At 45.1% G+C, this 14,770-nt stretch overlaps 1 protein-coding gene across 1 annotated transcript in view; it reads left to right on the top strand.

The window, feature by feature from the left end:
* The first annotated feature begins 5,561 nt into the window (after positions 1-5,561).
* Positions 5,562-14,770, top strand: part of KIF19 (kinesin family member 19) — a 64,470-nt gene continuing 55,261 nt past the window's right edge. Inside the window, exons 1-2 of the mRNA XM_077253396.1 lie at positions 5,562-5,820; positions 8,304-8,384. Of these exons, the coding sequence (XP_077109511.1) occupies positions 5,782-5,820; positions 8,304-8,384 (120 nt within the window). The 5' untranslated portion in view covers positions 5,562-5,781. The remainder of the gene's footprint in view (positions 5,821-8,303; positions 8,385-14,770) is intronic.

Below are 14,770 nucleotides of genomic sequence, written 5' to 3'. Positions count from 1 at the left end.
GTTTTAGTCTAGAGCCTCTGGAAGTTCCTATTCCTCTGAAAGGAATTGATTCTACACCATTGGCTATGAATAAACCGCAGTATTGGACACAAGTGACCATGCGCATGACTCCCGTTCATCAGGAGGTGATTCGCTTCCTTGTACTGTATAATTTACATGATGTACTAGTGCTTGGTCTGCCATGGTTACAAACTCATAATCCTGTCCTGGACTGGAAAACAATGTCTGTGCTAAGCTGGGGATGTCACGGGGTTCATGATGATGCACCTCCGATTTCTATAGCTTCATCTACTCCTTCGGAGATCCCTGCGTTTTTGTCGGATTATAGGGATGTTTTTGAGGAGCCTAAGCTCAATTCGCTCCCTCCCCATAGAGAGTGTGACTGTGCTATAGAATTGATTCCTGGCAGTAAGTTCCCTAAGGGTCGTTTATTTAATCTGTCACTGCCAGAGCATACTGCTATGCGGAATTATATTAAGGAGTCCTTGGAAAAGGGACATATTCATCCATCTTCGTCCCCTCTGGGAGCAGGGGTTTTTTTCGTGGCAAAAAAAGATGGTTCCCTGAGGCCTTGTATAGATTATCGCCTTCTGAATAAGATTACAGTCAAATACCAGTATCCATTACCATTATTTACTGATTTGTTTGCTCGCATTAAGGGGGCTAGGTGGTTCACTAAAATAGATCTTCGTGGTGCATATAATCTGGTGCGGATAAAACAGGGTGATGAGTGGAAAACCGCATTTAATACGCCTGAGGGCCATTTTGAGTATTTGGTAATGCCTTTTGGACTCTCCAATGCTCCGTCAGTCTTTCAGTCCTTTATGCACAATATTTTCCGTGAATATCTGGATAAGTTTATGATTGTGTATTTGGATGATATTTTGGTGTTTTCTGATGACTGGGAGTCTCATGTTCTACAGGTCAGGAAGGTGTTTCAGGTTTTGCGGGCCAATTCTCTGTTTGTGAAGGGCTCAAAGTGTCTCTTCGGAGTCCAGAAGATTTCTTTTTTGGGGTACATTTTTTCTCCTTCTACTATTGAGATGGATCCCGTTAAGGTTCAGGCTATTTGTGACTGGACACAACCTACATCTGTTAAGAGCCTTCAGAAGTTCTTGGGGTTTGCTAATTTTTATCGTCGGTTCATTGCTAATTTTTCCAGTATTGTTAAACCTTTGACTGATTTGACTAAAAAGGGTGCTGATGTTGCTGATTGGTCTCCTGCGGCCGTGGAGGCCTTTCGGGAACTTAAGCGCCGGTTTTCTTCTGCTCCTGTGTTGTGTCAACCAGATGTTTCACTTCCTTTCCAGGTGGAGGTTGATGCTTCCGAGATTGGAGCGGGGGCGGTTTTGTCACAGAGAAGTTCTAATGGCTCGGTGATGAAGCCATGTGCTTTCTTCTCTAGAAAATTCTCGCCCGCCGAGCGCAATTATGATGTGGGTAATCGGGAGCTTTTGGCCATGAAGTGGGCATTTGAGGAGTGGCGTCATTGGCTTGAGGGTGCTAAACATCGCGTGGTGGTCTTGACTGATCACAAGAATCTCATTTACCTTGAGTCTGCCAGGCGTTTGAATCCTAGACAGGCTCGTTGGTCGTTATTTTTTTCTCGTTTCAATTTCGTGGTTTCATACCTGCCAGGTTCAAAGAATGTGAAGGCAGATGCTCTTTCCAGGAGTTTTGTGCCTGACTCTCCTGGAGACACTGGGCCTGCTGGTATCCTTAGGGATGGGGTAATATTGTCCACCGTATCCCCAGACTTGCGACGCGCATTGCAGGAGTTTCAGGTGGATAAACCGGATCGATGTCCACCAGAAAGACTGTTTGTTCCGGATGATTGGACCAGTAGAGTCATCTCCGAGGTCCATTCTTCTGTGTTGGCTGGTCATCCTGGAATATTTGGTACAAGAGACTTGGTGGCCAGGTCTTTTTGGTGGCCTTCCTTGTCTAGGGATGTGCGTACCTTTGTGCAGTCTTGTGAAGTGTGTGCTCGAGCTAAGCCTTGCTGTTCACGGGCTAGTGGGTTGTTGTTATCCTTGCCCATCCCAAAGAGGCCTTGGACGCACATTTCCATGGATTTTATTTCTGATCTCCCGGTTTCACAGAAAATGTCCGTTATCTGGGTTGTGTGTGACCGCTTTTCTAAGATGGTTCATTTGGTGCCCTTGCCTAAGTTGCCCTCCTCCTCTGAGTTGGTTCCTTTGTTTTTTCAGAACGTGGTTCGTTTGCATGGGATTCCGGAGAATATCGTTTCTGACAGGGGATCCCAGTTTGTGTCTAGATTTTGGCGGACGTTTTGTGCCAAGATGGGTATTGATTTGTCTTTCTCGTCTGCATTCCATCCTCAGACGAATGGCCAGACGGAGCGAACTAATCAGACCTTGGAAACTTATTTGAGGTGTTTTGTTTCTGCTGATCAGGATGACTGGGTTGCTTTTTTGCCACTGGCCGAATTTGCTCTTAATAATCGGGCTAGTTCGGCCACGTTGGTCTCTCCTTTTTTTTGTAATTCGGGGTTTCATCCTCGTTTTTCCTCTGGTCAGGTGGAGTCTTCGGATTGTCCTGGAGTGGACGTGGTGGTGGACAGGCTACATCACATTTGGAATCAGGTGGTGGACAATTTGAAGTTATCTCAGGAGAAGACTCAGCAGTTTGCTAATCGCCGTCGCCGCGTGGGTCCCCGACTTCTTGTTGGGGACTTGGTGTGGTTGTCTTCTCGTTTTGTCCCTATGAAGGTCTCTTCTCCTAAGTTCAAGCCTCGGTTCATCGGTCCTTATAGGATCTCGGAGATTCTTAACCCTGTATCTTTCCGTTTGGATCTCCCAGCATCGTTCGCTATTCATAATGTGTTCCATCAGTCGTTGTTGCGGAGGTATGAGGTGCCTGTTGTTCCTTCGGTCGAGCCTCCTGCTCCGGTGCTGGTGGAGGGAGAATTGGAGTATGTTGTTGAAAAGATCTTGGATTCTCGTGTTTCCAGACGCAAACTCCAGTATTTGGTTAAGTGGAAGGGTTATGGTCAGGAGGACAATTCCTGGGTGGTCGCCTCCGATGTTCATGCGACTGATTTGGTCCGCGCCTTCCATAGAGCTCACCCTGATCGCCCTGGGGGTTCTCGTGAGGGTTCGGTGACCCCTCCTCAAGGGGGGGGTACTGTTGTGGATTCTGTTTGCGGGCTCCCTCTGGTGGTTACTGCTGGTACTGGGTGACTTTGGTGGGTTGCGGCCTTTGGTTTCCATCTGTCCATCAGAGGCTGGGTGTTTCCTATTTTACCTGGCCTCTCTGTCATTTCCCTTGCCGGCTATCAATGTGTTCAGATGTGCTCTGTTTGGTTCCTGCCTACCTGCTCCCAGATCTTTCAGGATAAGCTAAGTGCTGATTTTCAGTTGTTTGGTTTTTTGTCCAGCTTGCTTAGAATGTCTCTTTGTTAGCTGGTTGCTCTAGTGGACTGAGGTTCTCCCCATGTGCCATGGGTTGGCACATGGGTTCTTGTAATCTCAGGATGGTTTTTTTTTATTAGGGTTTTTTGCTGACCGCTCAGTCCCCTTTTGTGTCATTCTGCTTTCTAGTTTTCAGCGGGCCTCTATTTGCTAAAGCTATATACATCATCTCTATGTGTGTGCCTTCCTCTCATTTCACCGTCAATACATGTGGGGGGCAACTATATCTTTGGGGTTCATTCCTCTGGAGGCAAGTGAGGTCTTTGTTTTCTCTGCAGTACTAGTTAGCTCTTAGGCTGGTGCGTGGCGTCTAGAACCAACGTAGGCACGCTCCCTGGCTATCTCTAGTTGCGTTTGTCAGGCGTAGGGCAGCGGTCAGCCCAGGTTCCATCACCCTAGAGCTCGTCCGATATTTATTATACTTTGCTTATCCTGTGCTATCCCTAGCCATTGGGGATTCATGACAGTTATATACTGCGTGCGTGGGCTGTTATATATTACGTGAGATGTGTTATATGCTACGTGGGCTGTTATAAACTAAGTGGCTGTGTTATATGCTATGTGGGCTGTTATACACTCCATGGGCTGTGCTATATACTACGTGGCTGTGCTATATACTCCGTGGGCTGTGTTATATACTACGTGGCTGTGCTATATACTACGTGGCTATGCTATATACTATGTGGCTGTGCTATATACTCCGTGGGCTGTGCTATATACTATGTGGCTGTGCTATATACTACGTGGCTGTGCAATATACTATGTGGCTGTGCTATATACTACGTGGCTGTGCTATGTACTACGTGGCTGTGCTATTTACTACGTGGGCTGTTATATACTACGTGGCTGTGCTATGTACTTCGTGGCTGTGCTATTTACTACGTGGGCTGTTATATACTACGTGGCTGTGCTATATACTACGTGGCTGGCCGTGAACAATCAGCGACAGGCGCAGTCCGGCTGCGAATTGGCGCGGGATTTGAACCACGCTTCGCTAATTGGTCGCGGCCGGCCGAATCCTGTGTATAAATTGCATTATTCTAAAATCTTCATAAATAAAGTACATATACTGTATATTCTAGAATACCCGATGCGTTAGAATCAGGCTACCATCTAGTATACTATAATACTGCCACCTATGTACAAGAACATAACTACTATAATACTGCCCTCTATGTGTAAGAATATAACTAATATAATACTGCCCCCTATGTACAAGTTCTGGACATTTTCAAATTCCCTCTAAACATTGAGTTGTATTCTGTTGTATGATACTATTATAGTTCTTTATCTGGATTCTGAGGATCTGGTGCAGTCCTGTGTAAGCCTCCTTCAGGCTTGTTACGCGCCCACGTCTTTTTATGACGTTGGTGTCCCATCTGGCCTCTTTTTCTGTTACATTAATATCTTTTTTGGCAGAATATAAATCGTTTTACAAGGCTAAGCCAAACAGAATCTTGCAACTTAATTGGAATCTGTTTGATAATAACAGCTGGCATGAAATGATAGAAAAGGGCCTGTTATTTTTTTCCATAAACAGTGCCACTCTCGTTCATGGTCGTGTATGGCATTGCAAGCCATAATTCTTTCTCTTAATTCCTAAATAAAATCCTGTATATTAACTGCATGTCAGCTTAACATGAACTCAGTATACTACTTCCACCAAGTCGCTTTTTGAGGGGACCAGGAAGCTGAGATCCAGGCTGCTGTATGCAGAGATTGATTGACTTTGAAAGAAAATCACTAGTGACTTCCCACTTCCTTCCATGTAAAGCAATTCCCTATTGTGTGGAATATACATACAGTATCCCATATCTGAGCTCCCAGAGAGCTTGGCTCGTCTTGCACCTAAGAACAAGTACTGAGAATATTTAAAGGGTAAGTCCACTTTACAAAAACTTTTCCCATATTTTAAGCACATATGGTGAGTCTAAGTTATTTCAGGCAAGGATGGCATTGGGAGTTTCTAGTGGTGTACACATATATTTAGGGTTGGCCTATCAAAAATTCCTACCATAGGTAAATAGAAAAAATACAATTCTGCTGAGCTGCAGTATCCGCAGCAGCCACAAGGAGGAGCATGTGAGCACTGCAGTGACAGCTGGGGTTGGTTTGTTGTGTTGGGTTTCCAAATCTCCAGGGAATCCATGAGATGAAGGAGTGAGAGGAACCTGGTGAACTCCTCACAGCCTGCCCCTGCCCCTGCCCCTGCCTCTCTGCACCCACATGACTGCCCCCCTCAGCCACCATGTCCTTCTGATCAGACATGCTTTATTCTATAGGAGCTGCCGCTTGTAGGATCTGCGGCTGACATGTACGGATAAAGGCGCTGCACCTTCCATCAGCCATGAAGGACGGAGGCGAGTCCAAGGACCAGCAGCTGACGGTAACCACATGCCCCCCCCAAACCCTTCTCATCTATTGGTGCCCCCTACATATAGTGCCCAGGGACCCACTATCTATGGCATGTGGGGCAGAATTGGGACTGACGAAAGGGCACAGCTATCCCATATCTATCTATCTATCTATCTATCTATCTATCTATCTATCTATCTATCTATCTATCTATCCCATATCTATCTATCTATCTATCTATCTATCTATCTATCTATCTATCTATCTATCCCATATCTATCTATCTATCTATCTATCTATCTATCTATCTATCTATCTATCTATCCCATATCTATCTATCTATCTATCTATCTATCTATCTATCTATCTATCTATCTATCATCTATCTATCTATCTATCTATCTATCTATCTATCTATCTATCTATCTATCCCATATCTATCCCATATCTATCTATCTATCTATCTATCTATCTATCTATCTATCTATCTATCCCATATCTATCTATCTATCTATCTATCTATCTATCTATCTATCTATCTATCTATCATCTATCTATCTATCTATCCCATATCTATCCCATATCTATCTATCTATCTATCTATCTATCTATCTATCTATCTATCTATCTATCTATCCCATATCTATCTATCTATCTATCTATCTATTTATCATCTATCTATCTATCCCATATCTATCCCATATCTATCTATCTATCTATCTATCTATCCCATATCTATCTATCTATCCATCTATCTATCTATCTATCTATCTATCTATCTATCCCATATCTATCTATCTATCTATCTATCTATCTATCTATCTATCTATCTATCTATCTATATATCTCATATCTATCTATCTATCTATCTATCTATCTATCTATCTATCTATCTATCTATCCCATATCTATCTATCTATCTATCTATCTATCTATCTATCTATCTATCTATCTATCTATCTATCTATATATATATCTCATATCTATCTATCCCAAATCTATCTATCTATCTATCTATCTATCTATCTATCTATCTATCCCAAATCTATCTATCTATCTATCTATCTATCTATCTATCTATCTATCTATCTATCTATCTATCTATCTATCTTATCTTTCTATCCCATATCTATCTATCTATCCATCTACCTCATATATATCTATCTATCCATTTGATATACATGTATACACTTATGTTCTGCCTATATACAGTATATATATATAAACACACACGCACATATCTACAATGTGCAATTTTCCATAGTTGACAGACCCCAGTATGACCACCTTATGTGGGGCTAACATACATGGGGCAGCATTCTTAGCAGCTCTGCCCATCTCTGGGTGAATCTACAGTTTTTATTTGATTGCTTATTTTTTAATTTATGACTTTCAATTTTTTGTATTATCACAAAATCCCCTGAACAGCGATCCCGCAATATCCCTGATAAGCCCACATCCTCCATAGACTGACATAATACGGCCGGGGTCACTGACCCGGAGATGGAGAGTCGATCCATTAGGCCCAATAACGACGCCAGCTCCTGAATAGCTACAGGCAGTGTATGGGACAATCGCATATGGAGCAATTTCCTACTATATACATACATATGGCATATATATGGGAATTGCTCCACATGCGATTGTCCCATACACTGCCTGCAGCTATTCAGGAGCTGGGCCGTGCCCGGGGCTGAGTGAGTTAATCTCGCTGGCAGTCCTGGCATAACCCGCTTTCCTCCTCGGCGTGTCTCAGCGCTGCTGCTGAATGCCGTGTTCGCTCGCTGGGCTCTGCCCAGTCGTTGTGCGCATATTAATCCCTCGCTGGGGGTCTCACTGCAGGATTAGGACAGTAATGACTTGTAATTAAGTCTGACATCAAACTGCCTGAGAGGTAATTAACAAAGCACTTACCTGGCGGGATTACAGTACAGGTTCGTTATTAGGGAGTTGCTAGAACAGCGATTGTCTGATCTGTTGGTTTTATAGTGGAATGTTCCCGTTACAGCAAATATATATTATTCTTTGTATTGTATTGTAAAATATATATATATATATATATAATTTTCAAATTTACTTTCTGTATTCCTCATGATTTTCAAGACCTCGGCTTGCTGCCTTTGAATAGAAACCTTTATTTTATTTTTTCTTCCACTATGTGGATGGGTCACACACCTGGGCGGCCATCACATGGTCAGGGCTCATTTCTATCCAGTGGAAGTGACAATGAAGCGTCCGATTCAGTGACAGCAAGCAGAGGTCTGGTGGATGAGGAATCCATGCAGGAAGTACATTGGAAAATTGTATAACTTTTTAACTATTCACAGTTCCTCCCGACCCCACAGTAAGCATCATGGCTATGGCCAGTGGTCAGGGCATGTTGGGAGTTGTTGTCTTCTGTACACAGAATGTGCTATATTGTATTATTCTATGTTGGGAGTTGTAGTCCTCTATACACAGAATATAATATGGTTATGATGACACAGGAAATGTTCTCCTCTTTTACCACAACAGGTCGCCCTCCGCGTCCGGCCCATCAATGAGACGGAGTTGGTGGAAGGAGCCACCATCATCGCCCACAAGGTGGATGAACAGGTGAGGCCGATCGTGTTACTGGAGACCAAAACCAACAACTCCAGTAATTGCTGGTCATATCTGTACAATATTCATGGCTGGCAGTACGCTACAGCTTCCACCTGCACTAATGCTGGTGCGTACTTTTACAGATGAGCATTGTTAGAAGTGGGCACTGTTACAGTTGGGAACTATTACTGGCGGGCACTATTCCTGGTGGACACTATTCCTGGTAGGCACTATTACTGGTGGGCACTATTCTTGGTGGTTTCTATTACTGGTGGACACTATTCCTGGTAGGCACTATTACTGGTGGGCACTATATACACTATTCCTGGTGGGCACTATTCCTGGTGGGCACTATTCCTGATGCACACTATTCCTGGTGGGCACTATTACTGGCGGGCACCATTCCTGGTGGACACTATTCCTGGTGGGCACTGTTACTGGTGGGCACTATTCCTGGTGGACACTATTACTGGTGGGCACTATACCTGGTGGACACTATTACAGCTGGACACTATTACAGCTGGACACTATTCCTGGTGGGCACTATTACTGGTGGGCACTGTTCCTGGTGGCCACTGTTACTGATGTACACTATTCCTGGTGGGCACTATTCCTGATGGACACTATTCCTGGTGGGCACTATTACTGGTTGACACTATTCCTGGTGGGCATTATTACGGTTAGACACTATTCCTGGTGGGCACTATTACGGGTGGACACTATTACGGGTGGACACTATTCCTGGTGGGCACTATTCCTGGTGGGCACTATTCCCGGTGGGCACTATTCCTGGTGGGCACTATTACTGGTGGGCACTATTTCTAGTGGACACTATTCCTGGTGGACACTATTCCTGGTGGGCACTATTACGGGTGGACACTATTCCTGGTGGGCACTATTAGGGGTGGACACTATTCCTGGTGGGCACTATTCCTGGTGGACACTATTCCTGGTGGGCACTATTCCTGGTGGGCACTATTCCTGGTGGACACTATTCCTGGTGGGCACTATTCCTGGTGGACACTATTCCTGGTGGGCACTATTCCTGGTGGGCACTATTCCTGGTGGACACTATTCCTGGTGGGCACTATTCCTGGTGGGCACTATTACGGGTGGACACTATAATGGGTGGACACTATTCCTGGTGGGCACTATTCCTGGTGGGCACTATTCCTGGTAGGCACTATTACGAATGGACACTATTCCCGGTGGGCACTATTCCTGGTGGGCACTATTCCTGGTGGGCACTATTTCTAGTGGACACTATTCCTGGTGGACACTATTCCTGGTGGGCACTATTACGGGTGGACACTATTCCTGGTGGGCACTATTAGGGGTGGACACTATTCCTGGTGGGCACTATTCCTGGTGGACACTATTCCTGGTGGACACTATTCCTGGTGGGCACTATTCCTGGTGGGCACTATTCCTGGTGGACACTATTCCTGGTGGGCACTATTATGGGTGGACACTATAATGGGTGGGCACTATTCCTGGTGGGCACTATTCCTGGCGGACACTATTCCTGGTGCATAGTAATATAGTTAGATTGAGAAGGCTGTCTTCTTGGTAGCAATCTCAAGCATTACCCCCTGTGCATCCCCCTAGAGTAATGAGACCAGTCAGATGGAAATATGGCCGATCCGAAGCGTTGGACGATGTGTTGACAGGAGGTAGACAGGTCAGAAACCAGGAGAGAGGCGCTTATGGCGGCTGATGGCTCCTCACTGTTCTGCGGGGCCGTGTCGCTATAGTAATATCCCAGAATTATGATAGTATGAAATGGCTGAAAATGAAAAAATGGTCAGATATCATCTGTGTATTCCACAGAGCGGCTAGTAATGATGAGGAGGACTGAATCACAAGTAGTACATTGGATCTTCTTATCATGCCCCAAAATGAATACAGACCCCGAAACAGCCCCTTCAAACTAATGTACCCCGCAGGCCAGAGCCTCTAAATGTCTACAGACCCCAGACTCCAAACAGTTCCCTTAAAACTAAGATAGACCCCAGATCAGACCCTAAACTAATACATATTCTAGGCCAGGCTCCAGACCACACACTCAAAACTAATACAGACCCCAGACCATCTAAACAAATACAGAGCCTAGACTAGAGCTACTAAACCAATGTAGACCCCAGACCAATCCCCAAAAGTAGTACCAACCCCCATATTAAACAGCTAAATTAAATACAAAAAAATTAAATACAGTCCCCAGATCAGACCCCTTAAATACATATTATAGACCACGCCCTTTGTACAAATACAGACCCCAGGCAAGGCCACCAAAACACATAGACCCCAGACCAGACCCCTTAAATTAATCCTGACCTCAGACTAAGCCCTCTAAACTAATACAGATCCCAGATCAGTCCCCTAAATTAATGAAAACCCTAGAGACTCTAAACTAATAGCCCCCAGGCCAAATCAGTCAAACTCCAGATCAGACAATCTAAAGAAATACAAAGTGCAGACCACGCGCCAAATGAATATAGACTCCAGAGCAGACCCTCTAAATAAATACTGATTTCCTAAACAAATACAGACCCCGGAAATCAATAGTTTTCAGACCAGACCCCCTAAACAGATACAGACCTCAAATGAGACAGATCACTGACTCCCTAATTACAGACCCATATCACCTAAACTAATGAAGACCCCACAACGTACAGACATCAAACCCCCCAAAAACAAATACAGACCCCATAACCAGACCGTGAGGACTGAAGGGATAAGAAGAGTTCACCCAGGTCTCTAGGAGGTCTTTCCTTTTCTCCATGGGTCTTCTAGACATTCTGGTAGAGAGATGCCCTTTAGAGATATTCTACCACCTATACTACCATATATTATTATTTTTATTTATTTATTTATATAGCACCATTGATTCCATGGTGCTGTACATGAGAAGGGGTTACATACAAATTACAGATATCGCATACAGTAAGCAAACTAACAATTACAGACTGATACAGAGGGGCGAGGACCCTGCCCTTGCGGGCTTACATTCTACAGGATGGTGGGGACGGAGACAATAGGTTGAGCGTTGTAGGAGTTCTGATGTTGGTGAGGCGGTAGCTTCGGTAGTGGTGAGGAGGCAGCGGGGTCAGTGCAGGCTGTAGGCTTTCCTGAAGAGGTGGGTTTTCAGGTTCCATCTGAAGGATCCGAATGTGGTTGATAGTCGGATGTGTTGGGGTAAGGAATTCCAGAGGATGGGGGATATTCTGGAGAAGTCCTGGAGGCGGTTGGGTGAGGAGCGGATGAGTGTGTAGGAGCGGACTTCCGGTATGGGGGAAAGCGTGATGTCGTTAATTGCGATAGATAGGTCAGGTATGGAAGATCTATGAGATGGAGGAAAGATGATGAGTTCAGATTTGTCCACATTGAGTTTGAGGAAGCGAGAGGAGAAGGAGGAGGATATGGCTGATAGACACTCCGGGATTCTGGACAGCAGAGAGGTGACGTCTGGGCCAGAAAGGTAGATCTGAGTGTCATTAGCATAAAGGTGGTTCTGGAATCCATGGGACTTTATGAGTTGTCCCAGGCCAAGTGTATAGATTGAGAAGAGTAGGGGTCCTAGAACAGAGCCTTGGGGGACTCCAACAGAGAGAGGGTGGGATGAGGAGGTAGTGTGGGAGTGGGAGACGCTGAATGTGCGGTTGGAAAGGTATGAGGAGATCCAGGATAGGTCTGCCAAAGGAGGAGAGGATTTGCAGTAGGAGGCAGTGGTCAACTGTGTCAAAAGCAGAGGACAGGTCTAGAAGGAGGAGTACAGAGTATTGTCCGTTAGCTTATGCTGTAAGTAGGTCGTTAGTGATTTTGGTCAGGGCTGTCTCAGTTAAGTGATGGGGGGCGGAAACCAGATTGTAGATTGTCAAAGAGCAAGTTAGATGAGAGGTGGGAGGAAAGTTTAGCGTGGACGTGCTGCTCCAGGAGTTTGGAAGCGAATGAAAGCAGCGATATTGGGCGATAGCTGGACATAGCAGTTGGATCAAGGGTTGGCTTTTTAAGGATAGGCGTGATTGTGGCATGTTTGAAAGCAGAAGGGAAGGTGCCAGAAGTTAGTGATAGGTTGAAGAGGTGGGTTAGGGATGGGATAAGAGTGGTGGTGAGGTTGGAGAGGAGGTGGGATGGGATGGGGTCGAGCGCACAGGTGGTGAGGTGCGATTTGGAGAGGAGACAATTAAGCCCCCCTTCAGTGATCTTGGAGAGGGAGGTTATGGGGTTTGGGCATTGGTCTGGTATACAAAGGGGTTGTGGTGGTTGAACAATGAAGACTTGCCATGTTTGGCCGATCTTAGTTTTAAAGTGTGTGGCAAAGTCCTCAGCAGAGATGAGGGTGGTTGGAGGGGGCAGTGGGGGGCGGAAGAGGGAGTTAAAGGTTTTGAATAACTGTTTGGGGTTGTAGGATAGGGAAGATAGGAGGGTTGTGAAGTAGGCCTGTTTGCAGAGATGAGAGCCGATTTAAAAGCGAGTGTTGCCTGTTTGAATGCAGTGAAGTCGTCTTGCGAATATGTTTTCTTCCAATGCTGCTCTGCAACCCTGGACAGTTGCCGTAGCCTTTTAGTGGTGTTATTGTGCCAGGGTTGTCTATTGATACGTCGCACTCTGCCATGAACAAGAGGGGCGACTGTGTCAATAGCTGATGCGAGCGTGGCATTGTAGAAAGCAGTGGCGCTGTCTGTGTCATCGAGTGAGGATATGGATGCCAGTGGTAGGCCGCCGTAGCACAGCGCAGCAGGGGAGGCTGTGTCAGAGGGTGTTAGCCATGTTTCTGTGAGGCCAAGGATGGCAAGCTTGTGAGAGAGAAAAAGGTCATGAATCACATGAAGCTTATTGCAGATTGAGCGGGAGTTCCAGAGTGCTCCAGAGAGAGGGAGCAGGGGGGTGGGCATCAGGGGCACGGGTTTTAAGTTGGAAAGATTGCGGTAGTTTGTATTAGATAGGGAGCAATAGGAGGGGGTAGTAATGGGAGGTATGCACTGTGGGGGTCCAGGGTTGGGAGATATGTCACCAGCAGTGAGGAGAAGCAGAGAAAGGGAGAGCAGGTGGGAGAAAGAGAGTGGACAACTTGTTTTATGTTTTATTAGGACAGATTTGAGGTTGAGGAGCAGGTCAGCAGAGGAGGACAGGTGGGGAGGTAAGAGTGCAGTAGAGATGATTATTTAGTTGGTGCTGGGGTTTGTGGATAGCGAATGAGAGAGTGGATCAGTGGAGCAAACACTGGAGGGGCATGTAAACATGGTGAAGGAGTAAGATGGGTTAATAGAAAAGCTAGATCCAAGTAATAAGTGCTTACTCAACAGACATATGCAAAAGAGACAGCGACATAAAGTGGGGTCCTGACTCCTGCCGTGACTAACGGCCGTTGAAATAACTGCGGCGTCTTTATGCTTAGCTGCAGGAATGCGCGTGCCTGACCCCACACGTGTGCACCCCTTAAGATGCTACTAAATTTATAGGGCAGAGTAAAGGATCAGGTGAGAGGGATTGTGGGTCCTTATTTGGGATAAATTAGCAATTGGCCAACACCCCAGGGGAGGTTATATGATCAATGGCACTGAGCCTGGCCACAACCATATGCTCTAACACCTCCCCTTGCACAAGATAATATCTCCTGTGACCTCAGCATGGATGTGCAGCAATAAGTATTTAATACAATACAACAAATGAATTTAGCAAACATTCAGCAGGCACATTAAAGGGAATGTTGCAGGGTGATAGGCAGCAGTTGACAGGAAGCAGAGATTGTACCATTAAAGGGAATGTTGCAGGGTGATAGGCAGCAGTTGACAGGAAGCAGAGATTGTACCATTAAAGGGAATGTTGCAGGGTGATAGGCAGCAGTTGACAGGAAGCAGATATTGTACCATTAAAGGGAATGTTGCAGGGTGATAGGCAGCAGTTGACAGGAAGCAGAGATTGTACCATTAAAGGGAATTTTGCAGGGTGATAGACAGCAGTTGACAGGAAGCAGAGATTGTACCATTAAAGGGAATGTTGCAGGCTGATAGGCAGCAGTTGACAGGAAGCAGAGATTGTACCATTAAAGGGAATGTTGCAGGGTGATAGGCAGCAGTTGACAGGAAGCAGAGATTGTACCATTAAAGGGAATGTTGCAGGGTGATAGGCATGATTAGAGTTAATATACAGGTCCTTCTCAAAAAATTAGCATATAGTGTTAAATTTCATTATTTACCATAATGTAATGATTACAATTAAACTTTCATATATTATAGATTCATTATCCACCAACTGAAATTTGTCAGGTCTTTTATTGTTTTAATACTGATGATTTTGGCATACAACTCCTGATAACCCAAAAAACCTGTCTCAATAAATTAGCATATTTCACCCGACCAATCAAATAAAAGTGTTTTTTAATACCAAACAAAAAA

The sequence above is a fragment of the Ranitomeya variabilis genome, chromosome 4, assembly GCF_051348905.1.
Source record: "Ranitomeya variabilis isolate aRanVar5 chromosome 4, aRanVar5.hap1, whole genome shotgun sequence".
NCBI classification, from domain to species: domain Eukaryota; kingdom Metazoa; phylum Chordata; class Amphibia; order Anura; family Dendrobatidae; genus Ranitomeya; species Ranitomeya variabilis.
The sequence above is the reverse complement of the archived record's forward strand: the minus strand, read 5'-3'. Positions and strand labels throughout refer to the sequence as shown.